Here is an 18,645-nt window from a genome sequence, read left to right as displayed (position 1 = left end):
AGTGTTTCAGTGTCACCTCCCAGGGTAAAAGGGAGGGAGCAAGGGTAATTTAAGCTATGAGGTTTGGGGATTTCTCGGCTCTAGAAGGCTTTTTTTCAAGTTTGGTTCTGGTGGCTCATGCCTGTCAAACCTAGCTACTTAGGAGGTGGAGGTCTGAGAATCAGTTTGAAGCTAGCCCAGGCAGAAAAGTCTATAAGACTCTAACCAGCAAAAAGCTGAGAGTGGAGGTGTGATTCAAGTGGTAGAGTGCCATTCTTGTGTGGAAAAAGCCAAGCAAGGGCGTAAGGCCCTGAGTTCAAGCCCCAATACCAACACACACACACACACACACACACACACACACACACACACACACACACACAGACCTCTTTTCTCAATTGTTTTCTTCTTCCTTTTCCTGTATGGCTGTTTTCTAGACTCTAAATGGGAATAGATGTATCTCATTAGTGAAACAATCCAATGTCCCTTTCATCATCCAAGCATAGCATTCTCTTAGGTGAGATCTAAGACAATGGGTCCCCACTAAACTGAATGGGCTGGAATAATGCTTTTCTATCATTCCATCTGTGAGAACCTCTACATTACTATTTTTGTAAAGTCTGAAGACACAAGACACATCTATTTTACATGGAGAAAATACACACAACAGCAGTAATAGTTTTAAGTGAACTTGTATCTTAGTCTTTTCCTATAGAATTTATATATATATATCGACACTGCCATTACCTATAGGTAAAGGTGTATTATTTTACCTGTAGGTAAGGCTTGGCTCACATAGGAATTTTCTTTTTAAAATTTTTATTTTTTTTACTGTAAAGGTGATGTTCAGAGGGGTTACAGTTACATAAGTAAGGTAATGAGTACATTTCTTATTGAACAGTGTTATCCCCTCCCTCGTTTTCTCCTGCTTTCCCTCCCCCTGACACCCCTCCCTTTGTCACATAGGAATCTTTTGACCCTTGGCTATATCTCTGGGGACCTGTGGCCCTCAGCTGGGAGCTAGGTATAGCTACTGAAGATCTGCTGTAGGAATGTGGGCTGGAGTGGACAGTAGTATTGAGGATGGGTAACTGACCCTCACTCTCATATATCCAACTATTTTTGTTTTTAGAGAAACTCCGGAGTGAACTAAGTAAGTTTCACATGTTTTTTTTACCACTTCCATACCAAATTATCTCCTGCTGCCCAGTATTTCTCGTGGTAGCTTACCTCCCTGTCTCTTCTTCCATAGAGTTGAAAAGAGCTGCGGCTAACTCAGGTGAGATGCTCTCTCCTCACATTTGTCTTCTGCCTTCTCGAGTTCTTGATGTCTCCCTTGTCTTGAAAACCCCCTTTTATGTCTTTTAGGCTGGAGAAGAGCCCGGTTGCATTTTGGTAAGTTACATCAACCAATTCCATCCATAATTCAAATCCCCTGCTTCTTTAAATTCCACACTTTAATTTTGCTCCATTTTCATTTTGATTTTTTTTGGGGGGGGTCCAGTCATGGGCCTGAACGCTGTCCCTCAGCTCTTCAGCTCAAGGCTAGCGCTCTACCATTTGAGCCACAGCGCCACTTCCAGCTTTTTTCCTTTTTGCTTATGTGGTGCTGGGGAATTGAACCCAGGGCCTCATGCATGCAAGGCAAGCGCTCCACCACTAAGCCACCTTCCCAGCCCTTTTGCTCCATTTTCAAAGTGCACACTATACTCTTCTATTTTAAATTTTTATCTATTTATTTATTTTTAGTTGCTTGTTTTTGTCAGTCATGGGACCTGAACTCTGGGCCTGGGCGCTATCCTTCAGCTCTTCAGCTCAAGGCTAGCGTCCTACCGTGAGCCACAGCACCACTTCTGCTTTTTCTGCTTATGTGGTGCTGAGGAATCGAACCCAGGACCTCATGCATGCAAGGCAAGCACTCCACCTCTGAGCCACTTTCCCAGCCCTTATTTATTTATTTTTGAATCAAGGCCTTGCTAGGTAGCCCAAGCTGGCCTTGAGCTCTCCATTTTTGTGTGTGTATTGTGTGTGTGTGTGTGTGTGTGTGTGTGTGTGTGCGCACTCACACCAGCACTGAACCTTGGACTCAGGGCCTGGGTTCTGTCCCTTTGCTGTTTAGTCTAAATAGTATAGAGGCAGACAAATCACAAAGAAGACAAATAACTAATAAATCATAAATACCTTTTAAAGTGTTAAGCAGTTAACCAACTTGATAAAAATTTAAAAATTCAGGCTGGGTGAGGTGACACACACCTACAATGTCAGTTCTAGAGAAGTTGAGACAAGAAGATAGAGAGTGCTAGGCGGTGCTGCTGTGGCCTGTAATCCTACCTATTCAGGAGGTTGAGATCTGAGGATCACAATTTGAAGCTAGCCAGGGAAGGAAAGTCTGTGAGGTAGCTGCAGGTAGAGCACCAGCCTTGAGTAGAAAAAGCCAAAACAAAACAAAAAACAAAACAAAACACAACAACCCTCAAATAACAAAAAATAAAAGACAGTAATAATATTTTCTAAGGATTAGTTAAGGCAGCTTCATAGGTAGATAAAAGAACATTTTCCCCTTTAATTTAGTAGCCTAGCAGGAGATCTATTCTTTGGTTCCAGGACACATGCAGGTGGGAAGGGCTATGAACTAAATGTGTCAATGATAGTAATTGCATACCTCAAGACCTTTTTTCCTCCAAAGATCCCTTAAGGCTTTCAAACCTCACTTCTGTTATTCTGCAGTGGCAGTGACCTTGGATCCAGAGACAGCACATCCCAAACTCATCCTGTCTGAGGACCGAAGATGTGTGAGGCTTGGTGATAGAAAGCGGCCGGTACCTGACAACCCCCACAGATTTGACTTTGTTGTCAGTGTCCTGGGCTCTGAGTGCTTCACAGATGGCTGTCACTACTGGGAGGTGTATGTAGGAGAGAAAACCAAATGGATTCTTGGTGTATGTAGTGAGTCTGTGATCCGGAAGGGGAAAGTCACTGCCTCACCTGCCAATGGACACTGGCTTTTGCGACAGAGTTGTGAGCTTCACTATGAAGCTCTGACTTCCCCACAGACCTCCTTCCGCCTGAAAGAGCCCCCAAAGTGTGTGGGGATTTTCCTGGACTATGAAGCAGGAATAATCTCCTTCTATAATGTGACTGACAAATCCCACATTTTTACTTTCACCCACAGTTTCTCTGGCTCCCTTCGCCCTTTCTTTGAGCCTTGTCTTCATGATGGAGGGAAAAACACAGCACCTTTAATTATTTGCTCGGAGTTACAGAAATCAGAGGAATCTATTGTCCCCAAGTCAGAAGGAAAAGGCTATGCTAATGGAGATGTGAAGGTGAATCCGTCCTTACTACACACTCAGAGCCCTGAGCTTTTCCCACTCAAGGATACCATTGTATCCTGGCACTCTGATCTTGGCCCAGCCCTTCAGGGGCTCAAGGCTCCGTCTTTTTAGATATGTGCCTCATGACTTGCTCGCATGATTGTCCAGGTCAGGACTCTAGATTTCAGACCCCTGGCTCAACATGATTCTGGAATGTCTTTTCCTTGATCCAAATTCATACCCTTTCCTGGTTTTAATCAGTACTACTTTTCTCCCAGGGTTCTCAGTTTGGAACCCACCATTCTTCTATTGACTTGGTGTTTCTATTGCCCTGAAAAGAAGATCTCTGAAAAGCAACAACTAAATTGAACACATAGTTTAGGTTTCGATGATATTGACTGTGATTCAGCACAGACTTCAAAAGGTTCTCTACTTGAAGGGAATGTTTACAAGAACTTTCCACTGCCTCAGCCTGCTCAGTGGGTTTTCAGACCCTGACTTCTGAACTTCTGATTCTATCAAGGATGATTCTCCCCACCCCCCTCCGTCTTCTTAACTCTCTTTTTGGTTCACACACAAATTCTTCCTTCTTTCTTCAGGAATGGGAGCAGAGAGCTAAAAACACACCATCATCCTTTTCAGGTTCTTGAATGCTATTTATGACATAGTTTAGAGACAGCCAGAGAATACAGTTTTTTAAAAAACAATTTTGAAACAAAGACATACAGAATGTGTATGTTTTCAAAAGCTATCTCACCTACTGATGATAAGCATCTACCTTAATCTTGAGCAGCTTTAGTAGTCCAGCTAGGGACCTGGCAGGCACAGCTTTGGCCTTGCACAGTCTTGCCTTTTGCTCTGGTCCCTTTAAAGAGTTTCCTGAGATGCACAGAGGTCCAGTGAGAAAAAGTGGCAGCTTTTTTGTTTTTATTCTTTTTTTTTTTTTTTTTGCCAGTCGTGGGGCCCGAACTCTGGGCCTGGGCACTGTCCCTCAGCTCTTCAGCTCAAGGCTAGTGCTCTACCACTTGAGCCACAGCGCCACTTCCAGCTTTTTTCTGCTTATGTGGTGCTGAGGAATTGAACCCAGGGCCTCATGCATGCAAGGCAAGCACTCTACCACTGAGCCACCTTCCCAGCCCTGAAAAAGTGGCAGCTTTAACCACCCATGTAGATGCTTCCCCTACCCTGCCCCAAGACAGTTATATTGAAAGATTTGACTATTTGTGCAGCAAGCAACCTCTTAGATCAGAGTACTAACTTGCTAGAAGTTGGTAAACTTCTTATTTGAAAGATAAGAAGTTATGAAGACAAAGTAACCCATCTGATTTGGGGATATGGACTGCAGGAAGAAGGCTAGGCACTTTGTCACACTCTATATGTGGTCAGGCCTATCTGTGGAGATGCTGGTTATCAGTTTGCAGATTGGTACACAGTTCAAACCAACAGAAACCAGATCTTTCTGTCTGTCAGAAGTTCTTTCCATTAGTGCCTATATAACTAGTCATGGCTATCCAGAGAAAAAGAGCAAATCAAATAGTAATATATATATATATATATATATATATATAATATATATGTGTATATATATGTACACACATGTATATATGTATATATATATATACATATATACATGTGTGTGTGTGTGTGTGAATGAAGAGAGTAATTGATTTAGTATGAGAAAGTGGCTCACGTGATTATGGAAGTTGGCAGGCCTAAAACTTAATTCAAGTCTGGGGTAGGGGAAGCTGACATCTAGTCCAGATTTCTATTTTATATAAGGGGTGGGTCAGCTTTTTTGTTGTATTCAATTCTTGGAATGATTAGATGGGCCCTGTTCTCTTTAAGGAGCACATTATCTGTTTTACTCAGTCTATGGATTTAAATCTTAATCTCAATCCAAATACTCAGTATAATGTTTCACTAAATAACTGGGTACCTTGACCTAGTCAAGGTAATACATAAAATTAACCACTACTGTGCCTTAATAGACTTCTTGGTTTGCCTTTGTACAGTTATTAAATAAAATTCTGGTATTCATTGTTTGGCATGATTGAGAAATTGTAGCAAAAGGCTTTAGGTTAAGAGAAAAATACATTATGAGATTGGTTCCTAAACAGCTTTGAATCCTCTCAAGCAAGCCTTGACCACAGTTCATAATAAACTTGGCTTTATTTTTTGGGGGGAGGGGGTCAGCTCTTCAGATCAAGGCTAGCGCTCTACCACTTGAGCCACAGCACCACTTCCGGCTTTTTTCTTTTTGCTTATGTGGTGCTGAGGAATCGACCACAGGGACTCATGCATGCAAGGCAAGCGCTCTACCACTGAGCCACCTTCCCAACCCCTTGGCTATATTCTTAAATCTTCCCACTAGTATTTAATTTTTATGAATTCATAAACTAGTATTATACATTATGCATTTATATTTCAGTTCTGCATATTCAGTTTCAGACATATTTTCCTGAATATCTCAACCTTAAAACTAACATTGCTCACAATGGCTTTACCCATTAAATTTACTATAAACAAATCACAACAAAAACCTGACTTTTGTGGAGGCAGAACTCAATTAATCCTTATAACTCTTCTGCCAAGGATTTTATCTATTTTATAGAGGAAGAAAATGTTCCTCCAAATGGCCAGGCAGTAGAGCTAGCATTATAAACCTTGTCTTTGCAGCTCTGAAGGCAAGGCTTTTTATTCTTTGCGTTGTTCTTTGTATCAGATAAAGAATCCTGTAGGTAACTTTACACTTAATTAGCCCTCATTATCTTCTAAAATAAAACCGGAGGCTAGCCCACTAGGTCAGTTAGTTGTTGTGTGGTGATAATAATGAAATAAAATCTGAAAAATAAATCCAGCACTAGAGACTTTACTATCTTGATCTGGATGGACGAGTGGCTGTTACCTTTAACTGAGTGTGCAGGAAGGGCCAGAATAATTGTCCTTTGGACAGGAGACATTTACCTTTGAGTCCTTTCCAAAGTCCACACTGATTTTAAATTGTAAGCCTTGACATGCCAGACTCTAACTTTACTGCATGTCTACAGGAGGGCCGTCAACAGCCAACTCAAAGTAAATCAGATCCGGGACCCGACAATCTTAGGAGCAAAGCAAGGGTTCCAAACTCGGTTCTAAACTTTGCAACTGTTTTATGAGGCTGTAATCTTCTTCAGGACTACAACTCCCAGCCCGCTATGCCCAAGGCTAAAGCTTATTGGCGGTTCCTCTTGGGCGTCTTGCGTAGTGGCATACACTAAAGCCAATAGAAAGAAAGGATCACTCCAAAGACCCAATCCTGGAGCCGAGGGGCGGGTCCTTCCTAGGTTCCGTCTCCGGCTCCTGTCCCCCGCCCACCGAGGCGGCGCTGTCTCTGGCGGAACGGCGGGAGCGAGGTGGGTCCCGGCTTGGGCCGAGGTCGTGGGGGGAGGCAGACATGACTTTCGGGGCACTCAGAGCACGGCCCCTTCCTTCTCACCTAGGAGTTGGTGGCTGCTGCCTTCTTCCGCCGACCCACTGGGTAGCAGAGGGGTCCTGGGGTCCCTGACCTCTGTCCCGGTCCCCCGGCCCGCTGGGTCCGGGTGCTGGCGCCACACCGGACCCGACCCCGCCCTTTTCCTCATGGCCTTTGAAAACTTCAAGCTCCTGCCACCGATCTTGCCTTTGGGATCAGCCCCTCGCCCCCTTCCACTCTCCAGTCCCAAGCCCACCGGCGTCTCTGAGCCAAACTCCTGCCTTCCAGAACGCGGCACCCTTGGACTTCTGTTTAGCTTCTCCCGCCCTCGTCACACTCTCCAGCCTCTTGGACATCGGTCTTCGGAGTCCTCCGATTGCAGCCTTTGTCCCTTTCTCCCGGACCCGTTATCTGCCCCCCCCCCCCCCACTGTGTACAAGTCCCTGTCGTAAGCACTTTGCCCCCCTGGTCTTTGCAAGTTTATCCCCACCCCCCACCCCGCTTCCCCTTTGCTTGGCCCCAGACCAGGAACTTGAACTCTGCAGACCACATTCCAACTTCGTTTCTTCTTTCCTAGGCCCTTGGCCTTCAAGATCTCTGTGGTCAGCTCCATCTTCTTGGCACGCTTTTCTTAGAGGCAAGATCCCTTCTACTCATGCCCTTAGTGCTGGTGAGCCCTAGGGAGACTAGCCCCAATAGGCCATAGGTCAGGCATTCTCCACGGCCCTCTTCCCCCACCTCCCTTCGCCCAATCTCTGAAATGTGATAGGGGCATGACTATTTTAAGCTATCTTTCCAATAGGTAATTGACGATTCTTCCCTTAGAGGCTGGGTCTTGATCACTCACCCATCCTGGAAGTCCTACCACCTGATTGCTTGGGAGAGCTATGCCTATGGCACTTAACTGCTGTGCACCTGTTTTTCTTTCTGTCCTTCCTTCCCTCTTTTTCTCTTTCCAATACTAGTTTAATGGTTAAAAACCCTGGCTTTGCCATCAAGGACATCAATACCCGTTTTGCCCCTTGGGCAAGTTACTTAATTTTTCTGAGCTTCAGTTTCTTCATCCTTAAAATAAGGATAGAAAAATGCAGAGTTATAGAAATGAAATGATTATATATAGCACTTCATCCTGAGTGTAGCAGTTTGTAAGAACTTAACAAAACATTAACTTATTGGCTCCTGTATAATGTGCCAGGTGCTGTGGGGGGAGAAGGAGAAGGAGGAAGAGGAGGCGGAGGAGGAGGTAAGGAAGAGCCTAGGCACTGTTCCTGTCCCCTAGAACTTAACCTGCCCTACATAATGGTTTCTGGAGTTTATATCTACTTCACTATACTCTATCATAAACTGTATGAGGGTTATGATCATAATCCTAAATCATTGTACTTGTCTGCTGACTCAGCATTCTACCCTGGGTAGAGCCCAACCTTGGTAAATTACAGATTCTCAGCATGGCAGTTATAGAAGTGAGTGGAAACCATGTAGCTCTGCGTATAAATATTACTAGAGGATGGGCATTTGAGCACCCACCCTTGTACTGCAGAAGATTACGTGATAACCAAAACCCTTTCCTCAAGTTGCTTACAAATGACTAGTGGAAATAGATAATTGCACAGCCCCATAAAAAGCAAGCACATAATGGACAAAGTGGATAGCAATCAGATTGCTGGGAAATAGTGGCTTAGGATAGACCCACATAAGCAGGACATGGGTTCTGAAGACCAATTTTGTTGACTCATCATTTATTAAAAGTCTACTATAGATGCCTACAATTACTTTAGTAATGAGGGCTACATTAGTGAATAAAAGTAAACAAAGGTCTCTATTCTCATGGAACTTACATTTAATAGGGAACTTACATTGAATGTTTATAATACACTCAGACATGATGCCAGACAGTGACATGTGCTAAAGAAAATGAAAACTGGAGAGGGTGTATAATTTTTAAAAGAAAAATCAAGAAAAAGTGACTTTAAGTATCAAATAATAAGTACTTTGTGATGTTTACTAGAATCTTGAAAATAAAGCAAACCTATTATGTTTTTATACCGCTTATCCAAATTCCTCAAGAAATATGAATAGGGATTGATAAATGACAGTTCATTGACGTTAAAAACGTTTTTGTGCCAGGACTGGCACTTGAACTCAGCTTTTTCCTCTCTAGGTTTGCTTGCTCACAGCTGGTACTGGTAACCTTACCTTTTGAGCCATGCCTTTAGTCTGACATTTTGTTGGAGATGGAACCTCTTCAGCTTTTCTGCCCAGCTGGCTAAGAACTGGGATCCTCTATATACAGCTTCCTAAGTATCAAGGATTACAAGTTTGAGCCACTGGTGCCCAGTTTATTTTGGCCTTTTTTGAGACAGTGTCTCATGTTATGTAACCCTGGCTAGCCTGGAATTTGAGCTCCTCTGCTTCAGTTCCCTGTGTGCTGGGATTACAGGTGTTTGACACATGCTATTATTTTACTCGGACACAGCCACACTTATTCCTTTATATGCTACTTTCATGATACAATGATGACAGATGAATAATTATTACACGGATCCTATGGTTCTAAATATTTACTAAACATTTCTGACTCTTTACTGAAAAATTCCATACAGGTTGAAATTTTAACCTTCATTTCAAATTTTAGGAGGTTATATACAGTTTTGTGCTCATTAAAAATTCAAAACCTTTCACTTAAAGGATCTTTAAGTCTTTTTTAAGGCTCTTAATATAAAATTTACTCTGAAGATCTCATTTCCTATGCTTTTTAAATTTTTTAATGGTTTTTAGCCTCTTTTTGAAATTTTTTTGCTTTTCTCAATGAGTCTTTTCACATTTCTGTTGTGAAGCCAGTCATCATGTTCAGCTTCCCATCTGAACTTGCATCAAAGACTTGCATTAGCTTCATTAACCATAGCATTTGTGCCGAGATTATCTAACTGGGAATTCATATTTTCATCCAGCCAGTGGCCAGACCTCAACAGATACAAGCAGGTTGCAGTCACTGAAGTTTCTTTCCTTCTTATTTCTTGTTCTGCTTCAAACAGTGCAACAAAGTCGATATCATCTGCCCTCTTTCTGGTCACTTTTGAGTTGATGTCAAGTTCTGGAAAGCCCTCACTTTCATCATCTGCCATGTCCATGAATGTTCCTCCACCTCCATTGGTTTCATCAGATTCTTGATCATTCATGTTTTATCAGCATCCAAACTCCTCAGCACTGCCCCCGAATCTTCCAAGTTTTTTTTGTTTTTTGTTTTTGTTGTTGTTGTTAGTTGTGGGGCCTGAACTCTGGGCCTGGGCACTGTCCCGCAGCTCTTCACCTCAAGGCTAGTGCTCTACCACTTGAGCCACAGCTCCACTTCTGGCTTTTTCTGCTTATATGTTGGTGAGGAATCGAACTTAGGGTTTCATGCATGCGAGGCAAGCACTCTACTACTGAGTCACCTTCCCAACCCTAAAGAATCTTTTTGATTCTTGATTCTTTATAGAGCTAGGACATGTTTTCAATTGTGTGTGTGTGTGTGTGTGTGTGTGTGTGTGTGTGTGTGTGTGTGTGTGTGTGTGTGTGTGTGTGTGTGTGTGTGTTACTGAACTCTGTGTGTGTGTGTGTGTGTGTTACTGAGGATTAAACCCACATCCCTAATTCTTTTGCTGGTCCTGGGGTTTGAACTCTGAGCTCCTTTGTGCTCAAGGCTAGTGCTAGCCTTGAGCCACAGCTCTGCTTTCAGTTTTCTGGTGGTTAATTGGAGATAAGAGTTTCACTGACTTTCCTGCCCAGGCTGGCCTCGGCCTGCTATCCTCAGATCCTAGCTTCCTGAGTAGTTCGGATTATAGTCATGAGCCACCCAGTCCTAATTCTTTTGTTTTTGAGATAGTCTTTTTGCCTAGGCTAGACTTGAACTCTCAGTTGATCCTCTTCTCTCTCTACCTCCTGAGTATCTGGCATACACCACCATATGGCTTGTTTCCAGCAATTGTAATAGTAGCATTATTTGGTGAATGACTAGTATGTGTTACACACTCTGTTGTATATATTATAGGCACTTTTTCTAAATCAGAGTCCTGTAATGCAGCTCAGAGAGATTGGATAATTTGCAGTCACAAAGATCATCTATACCACCACTGTAAATGTATACTAAATATAGTCAGGGTCTCTTCTTTTATCCTGGCTATGTGTGTAACTGTGTGTGTGTGGTTGAATGTTTCAAATGTGACTATGGCTGTGTCATGTGAGAATGTCACTTGTGACTGCATGTGTGTGTAATGTTTGGGAGTGGTGGAAGTGGGCACTGGCCAATGAGAACAGATGCAAATGAGGCCCTGCAGGAGGTCCTGGAGGTCCAGGTACAACCCTAGATTATGAACAGGTCTGGAGAGAGTTGGGGTGGCAGAGCAGTTAAAGACTATTGAGAGTTGGGCCTTGTAAACAAATAGGAGAGCCTCAAGAATGATAGAGTCCTATGTTCACTTGGGTTCTTTTTTTTTTTGTTGTTGGTTGTGGGGCCTGAACTCTGGGCCTGGGCGCTGTCCCCCAGCTCTTCAGCTGTAGACCTGCACTCTACCAGTTGAGCCTCAGCCCCACTTCCGGCTTTTTCTGCTTATGTGGTACTGAGGAATCAAATCCAGGGCCTCATGCATGCAAGGCAAGCACTCTACCACTGAGCCACCTTCCCAGCCCCAAAGTTGGTATCTTCTTGGATAGACCAAAATACATATGAAGTTTGTCACTTGAAACTAAGTAAGTAAATGCTTTCTAAGTATTGTATCTAAGTGAGGTTATTCCTAATGGATGGTTCCCTGGGGAGCCATCTGTCAGAAGGTCTAGCCTGAGCCAAGCATTGTAATGGTGTTGAACATTTGTGTTCATTCCCAGGGTTCAGAAATGGGCAGTGAGAAGGAGCAGAGTCCAGAACCACACCTGCCTGAGGAAGGGGAAGAAGGTAAGCCTTGGAGAGTGGATGGCTCAGAGGGTTCTCGAATCCCACCTGGGGAGGAACATGGGCAGGAGAGCCTATTGAAGGGGGCACAAGGAACACATCCAAAAAAGCCATGGCAGAAAGTCACTGCCCCAGCTAGGGGACCTAAGGACCCCATTGCACATCCAAGGCCTGGAGAAGATGAGAAACCCTTTGTCTGTGCCCAGTGTGGCAAAACCTTCAACAATACCTCGAACCTGAGAACACACCAGCGGATCCACACTGGTGAGAAGCCATACAAGTGCTCTGAATGTGGCAAGAGCTTCTCCCGAAGCTCCAACCGCATCCGCCACGAGCGGATCCACCTGGAGGAGAAGCACTACAAATGTCCCGAATGCCAGGAGAGCTTTCGGCGGCGCTCGGACCTCACCACGCACCAGCAAGATCACCTGGGCAAGCGGCCGTACCGCTGCGACATCTGCGGCAAGAGCTTCAGCCAGAGTGCCACGCTGGCGGTGCATCACCGGACCCACCTGGAGCCGGCGCCCTACATCTGCTGCGAGTGCGGGAAGAGCTTCAGCAACAGCTCCAGCTTCGGGGTGCACCACCGCACGCACACGGGCGAGAGGCCTTACGAATGCACCGAGTGCGGGAGGACGTTCAGTGATATCTCCAACTTCGGGGCGCACCAGCGGACCCACAGAGGGGAGAAACCCTACCGCTGCACCCTGTGCGGGAAACACTTCTCCCGAAGCTCAAACCTCATCCGCCACCAGAAAACGCACATGGGTGAGCAGACGGGCAGGGATTCCAGCTGAATGGAGCACCATGTAGAGATGCGGGAAGGCCTTTAGAATCAGCTGCGGCCACCTTGACTGCGCACCCTTCATCCGGCTTAGGAGAATGATTTCCTGTTGTCTCGGAAGCCACGATCTCCAGAAAGTCCTGAGGATGAGTGAAAATCCTTGCCTCCTCCCAGGAAAAAGTTAGAGGACACGCTCTTGACTGCCTTCCTTGGGTGTGGAAGAGAAGATAGTTAGCTCAGAACGTGGCGCAGCAGTCCTCTGGCCTTTGAGAAAGTGCCTGTGCGATCTTGTCGCTGTCAGAAGGGCCTCCACATGGCCCGTGAGCTGCTTAGGACACCCTGTAGTGGCCTGCTTTCCCACGGTGTCCTGACCCAAGAGTGCTTCTAGAGCTCTAGCCTGGGAGGAGTGGCCCTCCTGAGGGAAGGGGCCTCCTTGGTCTGAGGAGAGATGAGGGGCCCTGCCTTAGGAATACAAGGGAAGCCCTCAGGGAGCCATGATCCAGGGACTTCACACTCCCCCTCTTTCTGTTACCTGTTTTTCCCACCCCAACCTGCTTTGTTTCCCCAGAATGATTACCAGTAAAAAAACAAAACAAAACAAAAACCCTTCCATGAAAAGGACTGTGTACTTACTTGGAGCGGTTGGGAGCTGGTTCCAGTGCAGCCATTCTGGAAGGAAGTTGAATTCTAACAGAGACAGGTGGTTGCTCTGCAAAGCAAAGGAAGGCAGGCCCAGTTTTCGGAGCTTTTGAGAAGAGGAGGGAAAGGGAAGGAAGTGGCATCGATTGAACATCTCTTTTTCAATTATAAACTGCTGTCTGTTATCAGAGCAGCCCCTGAGGGTATAAGCTGAGGAAAGGCCGTGTGGAAGGTGAAGTCCCAGCAGTGTGCTGTGGAGCCAGTTTCAGCTTGGGCCTCCGTGGCTTCCAGCTGTTTTCACTGCATCCACCTTGTTGCCACCCAAAGGAGCCATTTAGGAGTTTAGCCAGGAAGTGGGAGCCAAGATGGAGTTTGAACTAAAGTGCCTTATACTTGGTGAGTGTTCTAGCACTTGAACCTCCCCCCTCATCTTCTCTTCCACTCTTTTCTTTTTTTCTGGCCAGTCCTGGAGCTTGAACTCAGGTCTTGGGCACTGTCCCTGAGCTTCTTTTGCTCAAGGCTAGCACTCTACCACTTGAGCCACAGCATACTTCTAGCCTTTTCCATTTATGTGGTACTGGAATTGATCCCAGGGCTTCATGCATGCTAGGCAAGCACTCTACCACTAAGCCACTTTGTCAGCACAATTCTTTCTCCTTTCTTAGTATTGATGAATACTGACAATGAAGACAGTTTGGTCCCTGAGTTCTCTAGTTTAGAAATAGACACATAAACCCAGAATTACAATTCAGAGTAATAGATGTCCTTACTGTTGTACTCCAGGTACTATAGTAGCCTGGGAGAGAGCCTTACTCTGGCCTAGACTGGACAGTGAGGCCCAGAAGTAAGACATAGTCCTACCTGCAGGGAATTCAGGAAGAGAAACTCCTCTGACAAAGTCCTGGGGTAACAGGTGGGGAATGGACCTGTAGAGGTGAGTCTGAGAAGATGATTGGATTTGGTTTTGAGGAATTAGTAGGCACTTAGTAGATAAAGTATGGAAGCTTATTTCAGATGGAAGAGAAGACTTAAGTGTTTGAGGAGCAGTGGAATGTTGGATGTAGTAACCAAGTGTTTTGTGTGAGGATAAGAGGAAGTTTCTAAGGTGCACAGGCCAGATCATAAAAGGGGTTAGACACCAAGTAAGAAAAAAAAAAAGGTGGGATTGGAAGCCCAGCTAACATTCTTCTTCAGAGATGGACTGAACAACAATATACAGACCAAACTACTTTTATGAGAACTCTCAAATTCTTTCAGAGTTAGGTTTCATTACCCCAGGAGAACACAAGCCAAGAATCACATGAAAATGGGTAAGATGAGTCATTTTACTTCTTGTAATTTGCTATTTCCTTAAACCAGCATAGCTCAGTTTAGGTCACAGATTTTCCCTTGAGGGAAAACAAACAAACAGTGAGTGACATCCATATTCAGTGTTCTGGCCTTTTAGAGCATTGCCCAAGGAACTGGCTTCTCTCTTGCTAACCTGGATTCTGCTAATAAACCTGGAATAGTGATTCTGCCTGGGCCAGGGCAAGGGTTGGAGTTACTGGCTGTATCACCCAGGGCCTGTAGCACACTCGACAGAAGCAAGCACACTCAGCATGAGTGAGAGCTCCTAACTGTGGCTCCTCCTCAGGAGGGAGGCAGGAATGTAGAGCAAATGCCCAGTATTCCTCCTTTATGGAAAGTTGCCTAAGAGACTGGAATTTGTTCTTTTTGGTTGGTTGGGGTTTTTTTGTTTGTTTGTTTTGTCAGTCATGGGGCCTGAACTCTGGGCCTGGGCACTGTCCCTGAGCTCTTCGGCTCAAGGCTAGCACTCTACCATTTGAGCCACAGTGCCACTTCCAGCCTTTTCTGCTTATGTGGTACTGAAGAATCAACCCCAGGGCCTCATGCATGCAAGGCAAGCACTCTACCACCGAGCTAACTTCCCAGCCCGGTTGGTTGTTTTAAATACACTTTGTCATTAAGGAGCTGTGTGGAGGGGTTGCCGTTTCATAAGTCAGATAACGAGCACATTTCTTTTTTTGGACAGTGTCACCCCACTTCCTTCACTCTCACCCCATTTCCCCCTCCCATCCTAGTTTATTGCGTAGTTTATTTTCCACATAGTGTATACTGAATAGCATGATTGCATTTGTTCACCTTTCCTCCCTCCTTTTCTGCACCCCTAAAAAGGAAAAAAAAACAACAAAGCAAAAACACATACTACCACCACAACTAGCATGGTATATGTTTTGTTTGTTTGGAGATGTTGGTACAGAGTCAGCATATTTCTAATGTCCAGGGTGCTCTGAACACAGGAGAATAAGAGGCTTGCTATGATAGTACCAGAAAACATGCAGTACTAAAGATAGACACCAGAGGGAGCAAGAGATTGTGAACTTCTGAAAAAGGGTTTTGTGTTTTTTGGGGGGTGTGGGTGTGGTGGGTAGGGGGGAGAAATCTCTAATTGGGAAATTACAGGCATAAACCCAAAAAAGTCATATTCCTCCAAAAGGACTTAGAGACAACTCCCTCCTTAAGAGCCTAGTTGAGCTTATTATTGAAGATCTTCCCCAGTATTAAGCCAGTTTGTTAAAATCAGAATATTGACTGGGTGAGGGGCCACATTCCTTTAATTCTAGATATTCAGGAGGCAGGAGCCTGGTGAATTTGAGGTCCATTTGGGCAAAATTAGTGAGATCCTGTGTCAAAATACAGGGCTGGGAAGGTGGCTCAGTGGTAGAGTGCTTGCCTTGCATGCATGAGGCCCTGGGTTTGATTCCTCAGTAGAAAAAGCCAGAAAAAGCCAGAACTGGTGCTGTGGCTCAAGTGGTAGAGTGCTAGTCTTAAACTGAAGAGCTGAAGGACAGCACCCAGGCCCAGCATTCAGGCCCCACAACTGACAAAAAATATATAAATAAAATTTTTAAAAATACAAAAACAAAGATGGCAAGAAAGAAAGAAAGGAAAAAGAAAGAAAGAAAATGAGAGAGGGAGAGAAAGGAAGGAAAGAAAATGTACAAATAAAATAGAAACTATAAAAAGTAACAAAAATTCTGAAATTATATTAATTAAATTGAAAAGTTCACTGGAGAGTTTCAACAGCTGACTTCACAAGCAAATGCACCAGCAAGCTTAAGAGGCCACTTGAAATTATTGGGTTAAAAAGACAAAAGGAAAAAGAGAATGAAGAAAAGCAAAGAACTCAAGGGACCTATGGGACAACATCAAGTGGACTGGTTGGTATATGCATTATGGAACTTTTATAAGGAGAAAAGAACAGAGAAATACTTGAAGAAATAAGGCCTCCAAGCCTCTTAAACCTGAGGATGGAAATGAGTATCCGAATCTGAGAATTCTAGAGAACTCTAAGATGAACCAAAGTGGAACACACTAAGAAACATTGCAATCAAAATGTCAACAAAGACCAAGAATCTAAAAAAAGAATAAAAGCAAAACTAACATATAAGGGGGCTTCCATAAGATTATGAGAGATTTTTTCAGAAACTGTACAGATCACAAGAAAGTGTGATAATCAAAATGCTGAAATGAAAAATCAGCCAAACAGGAATACTACCTCTGTCATGGCTGTCCTTCAAAAATAAAGGAGAAATATGAAAGCAAAGGTATGGCTCAAGTGGTAGAATGTCTTTTTTCTTTTTTCTTTTTGGTCAGTTCTGGGGCTTGAACTCAGGGCCTGGGTGTTGTCCTTGAGCTTCTTTTGCTTAAGGCTAACACTCTACCATTTGAGCCACAGCACCACTTCTGGCTTTTTCTGTTTATGTGGTACTGAGGAATTCAACCCAGGGCTTCAGTCATGCTAGGCAAGCACTCTACCACTAAGCTACCTTCCCAGCCCTGGTAGAAGGCCCTTTAAAACCAAGTGAGACTTCAAGGCCCTCAGTTCAAGCCTCAGTACCAGCACACACACACACACCTTGATGAAAATTGAGGGAGTTTACCTCCACTAGATCTGACTTACAAAAAATACTAAAGAGGCTGGGCAACAATGGCTTATACCTGTAATCCTAGCTGTCCAAAAAAAGAACAACAACAAAAAGCAATGGCATACAAAACAAAAAGATGTAATAGCATCTTAACAATAGAACAAAATAATGTAATGACATGAAGTGGGTGAGGGTAAAGGAGTAGAGATTTTCTAAATGATTGAAATTGTTGTCAGCTTAAATATTATTATAACTTTAAGGTGTTTTCTGTAAGCCTCATGCTAACCACAAAAAAAATTCCTGTAGAAGATGTACAGAAGAAATGAGAAAAGCACCTACGTGTTTCGGTATATAACAAAATCAGTGAAACAGGAAGGCAGGAAGAAAAGAAAATGGACAAAATTACTGAAACAAAAGTAATAAAAATGGCAATAATAAGTACTTCCCTATCAGTAATGATTTTAAGTGTAAATGGGTTAATAATTGCTTATCACATGAAGAGACCCACAACTGGATAAAAATTATAACAAAACTAGAACCCAGAACCCCTGTGGAAGCCAGTGCCAGGGAAGGAAAACCTAAACTATAATTGATTAATTTTTGGAAAGTAGGTAGGGACAAATCTGACAGTTAAAACCTTTAGGGGAAGGGTTGGGGATGTGGCTCCGTGGTAGAGTGCTTGCTGGAAGTGGTGCTGTGGCTAAAGTGGTAGAATGTTAGCCTTAAGTAAAACAAGTTCAGGGACAGTGCCCAGGCCCTGAGTTCAAGCCTCGGGACTGGCAACATAAACAAATAAGTAAATAAAAACTTTAGGAGGACTTTGTCATCTGGCCCATAGCTGTGACTTTAACCTGGGAACTCAGCCAGGTTCTCACAGTAAATATCAGGGGAGGAAATTCCTTTGCATTTTTGGTTGGGGGAAAGAAAAGGAACCAGTTTGAAGCATCAGAGCACTCTGTTTTGCTTAGCAATGTCTGCCCTTAGGAGAAACTAACCAAGGCCTAACTTGCTGGGGCTTTGCTGAGGTTCTGTCAGAGCCTAACTGATGTGGTGGAAGGGAAACACCTAACTCCAGTTACTTACACCTTTTGTATATGTGTACTATACTGTACGGGGGCTTGTACTCCAAGCCTGGAACTCTCACTTAAGATTTTCACTTGGCTTTTTTTTTTTTTTTTTTGCTCACAATTGGCACTCAACCACCTGAACCATGCTTCCAGTCCAGTTTTAGCTGGTTTAATTGAAATAAAGAGTCTCAAAGATTTGTCCGATCTCAGCCTCTGAGAATCTGAAGATTCTTAGGATCTCAACCTCCTGAGCAGCTAGGATTACAGGTGTGAGCCACTAGTGCCTGGATTTTTTTTTTTCAGTTTTTTTTTTTAGACAGATCACATTAGGTAACTCAAGCTCACCTGGAACTTGCTATATAGCCCAGGATGGCTCAGACTTAGAATTCTCCTGTCTCAGAACCTCTAAGTACTGGGATTATAGGCGTGTAACACTAGGTCCAGCTCAGTTACTTGTATTTAATGGTGAAAAACTAGAATTTCCCCCCTCTTTTGGGGGGGGCTTGGGGATGCCTATCCTGGGGGCTTGACTCAGGGGCTAGGTACTGTCCC

The 18,645-nt window shown here is 44.0% G+C and overlaps 1 protein-coding gene across 4 annotated transcripts in view; it reads left to right on the top strand.

Annotated features, from left to right (window-relative positions):
* The window catches only part of LOC138803448 (zinc finger protein 691), a 40,696-nt gene extending 22,521 nt beyond the window's left edge, over positions 1-18,175 (top strand). Inside the window, exons 10-14 of one of the 4 annotated variants that reach the window (XM_069987480.1) lie at positions 1,112-1,132; positions 1,232-1,258; positions 1,348-1,374; positions 2,707-3,305; positions 11,608-18,175. In XM_069987480.1, coding sequence (XP_069843581.1) covers positions 1,112-1,132; positions 1,232-1,258; positions 1,348-1,374; positions 2,707-3,305; positions 11,608-12,468 — 1,535 coding nt within the window. In that variant the 3' untranslated portion in view covers positions 12,469-18,175. Of the gene's footprint in view, positions 1-1,111; positions 1,133-1,231; positions 1,259-1,347; positions 1,375-2,706; positions 3,306-6,642; positions 6,686-7,962; positions 7,988-11,336; positions 11,473-11,607 lie in introns of those variants that run through there. The other 3 variants (XM_069987481.1, XM_069987482.1, XM_069987483.1) reach the window with 3 other exon arrangements.
* The last annotated feature ends 470 nt before the right edge of the window (positions 18,176-18,645 follow it).

This window comes from Dipodomys merriami, unplaced genomic scaffold (genome assembly GCF_024711535.1).
Source record: "Dipodomys merriami isolate MVZ:Mamm:240054 unplaced genomic scaffold, mDipMer1.0.p SCAF_34, whole genome shotgun sequence".
NCBI classification, from domain to species: Eukaryota; Metazoa; Chordata; class Mammalia; order Rodentia; family Heteromyidae; genus Dipodomys; species Dipodomys merriami.
The sequence above is the reverse complement of the archived record's forward strand: the minus strand, read 5'-3'. Positions and strand labels throughout refer to the sequence as shown.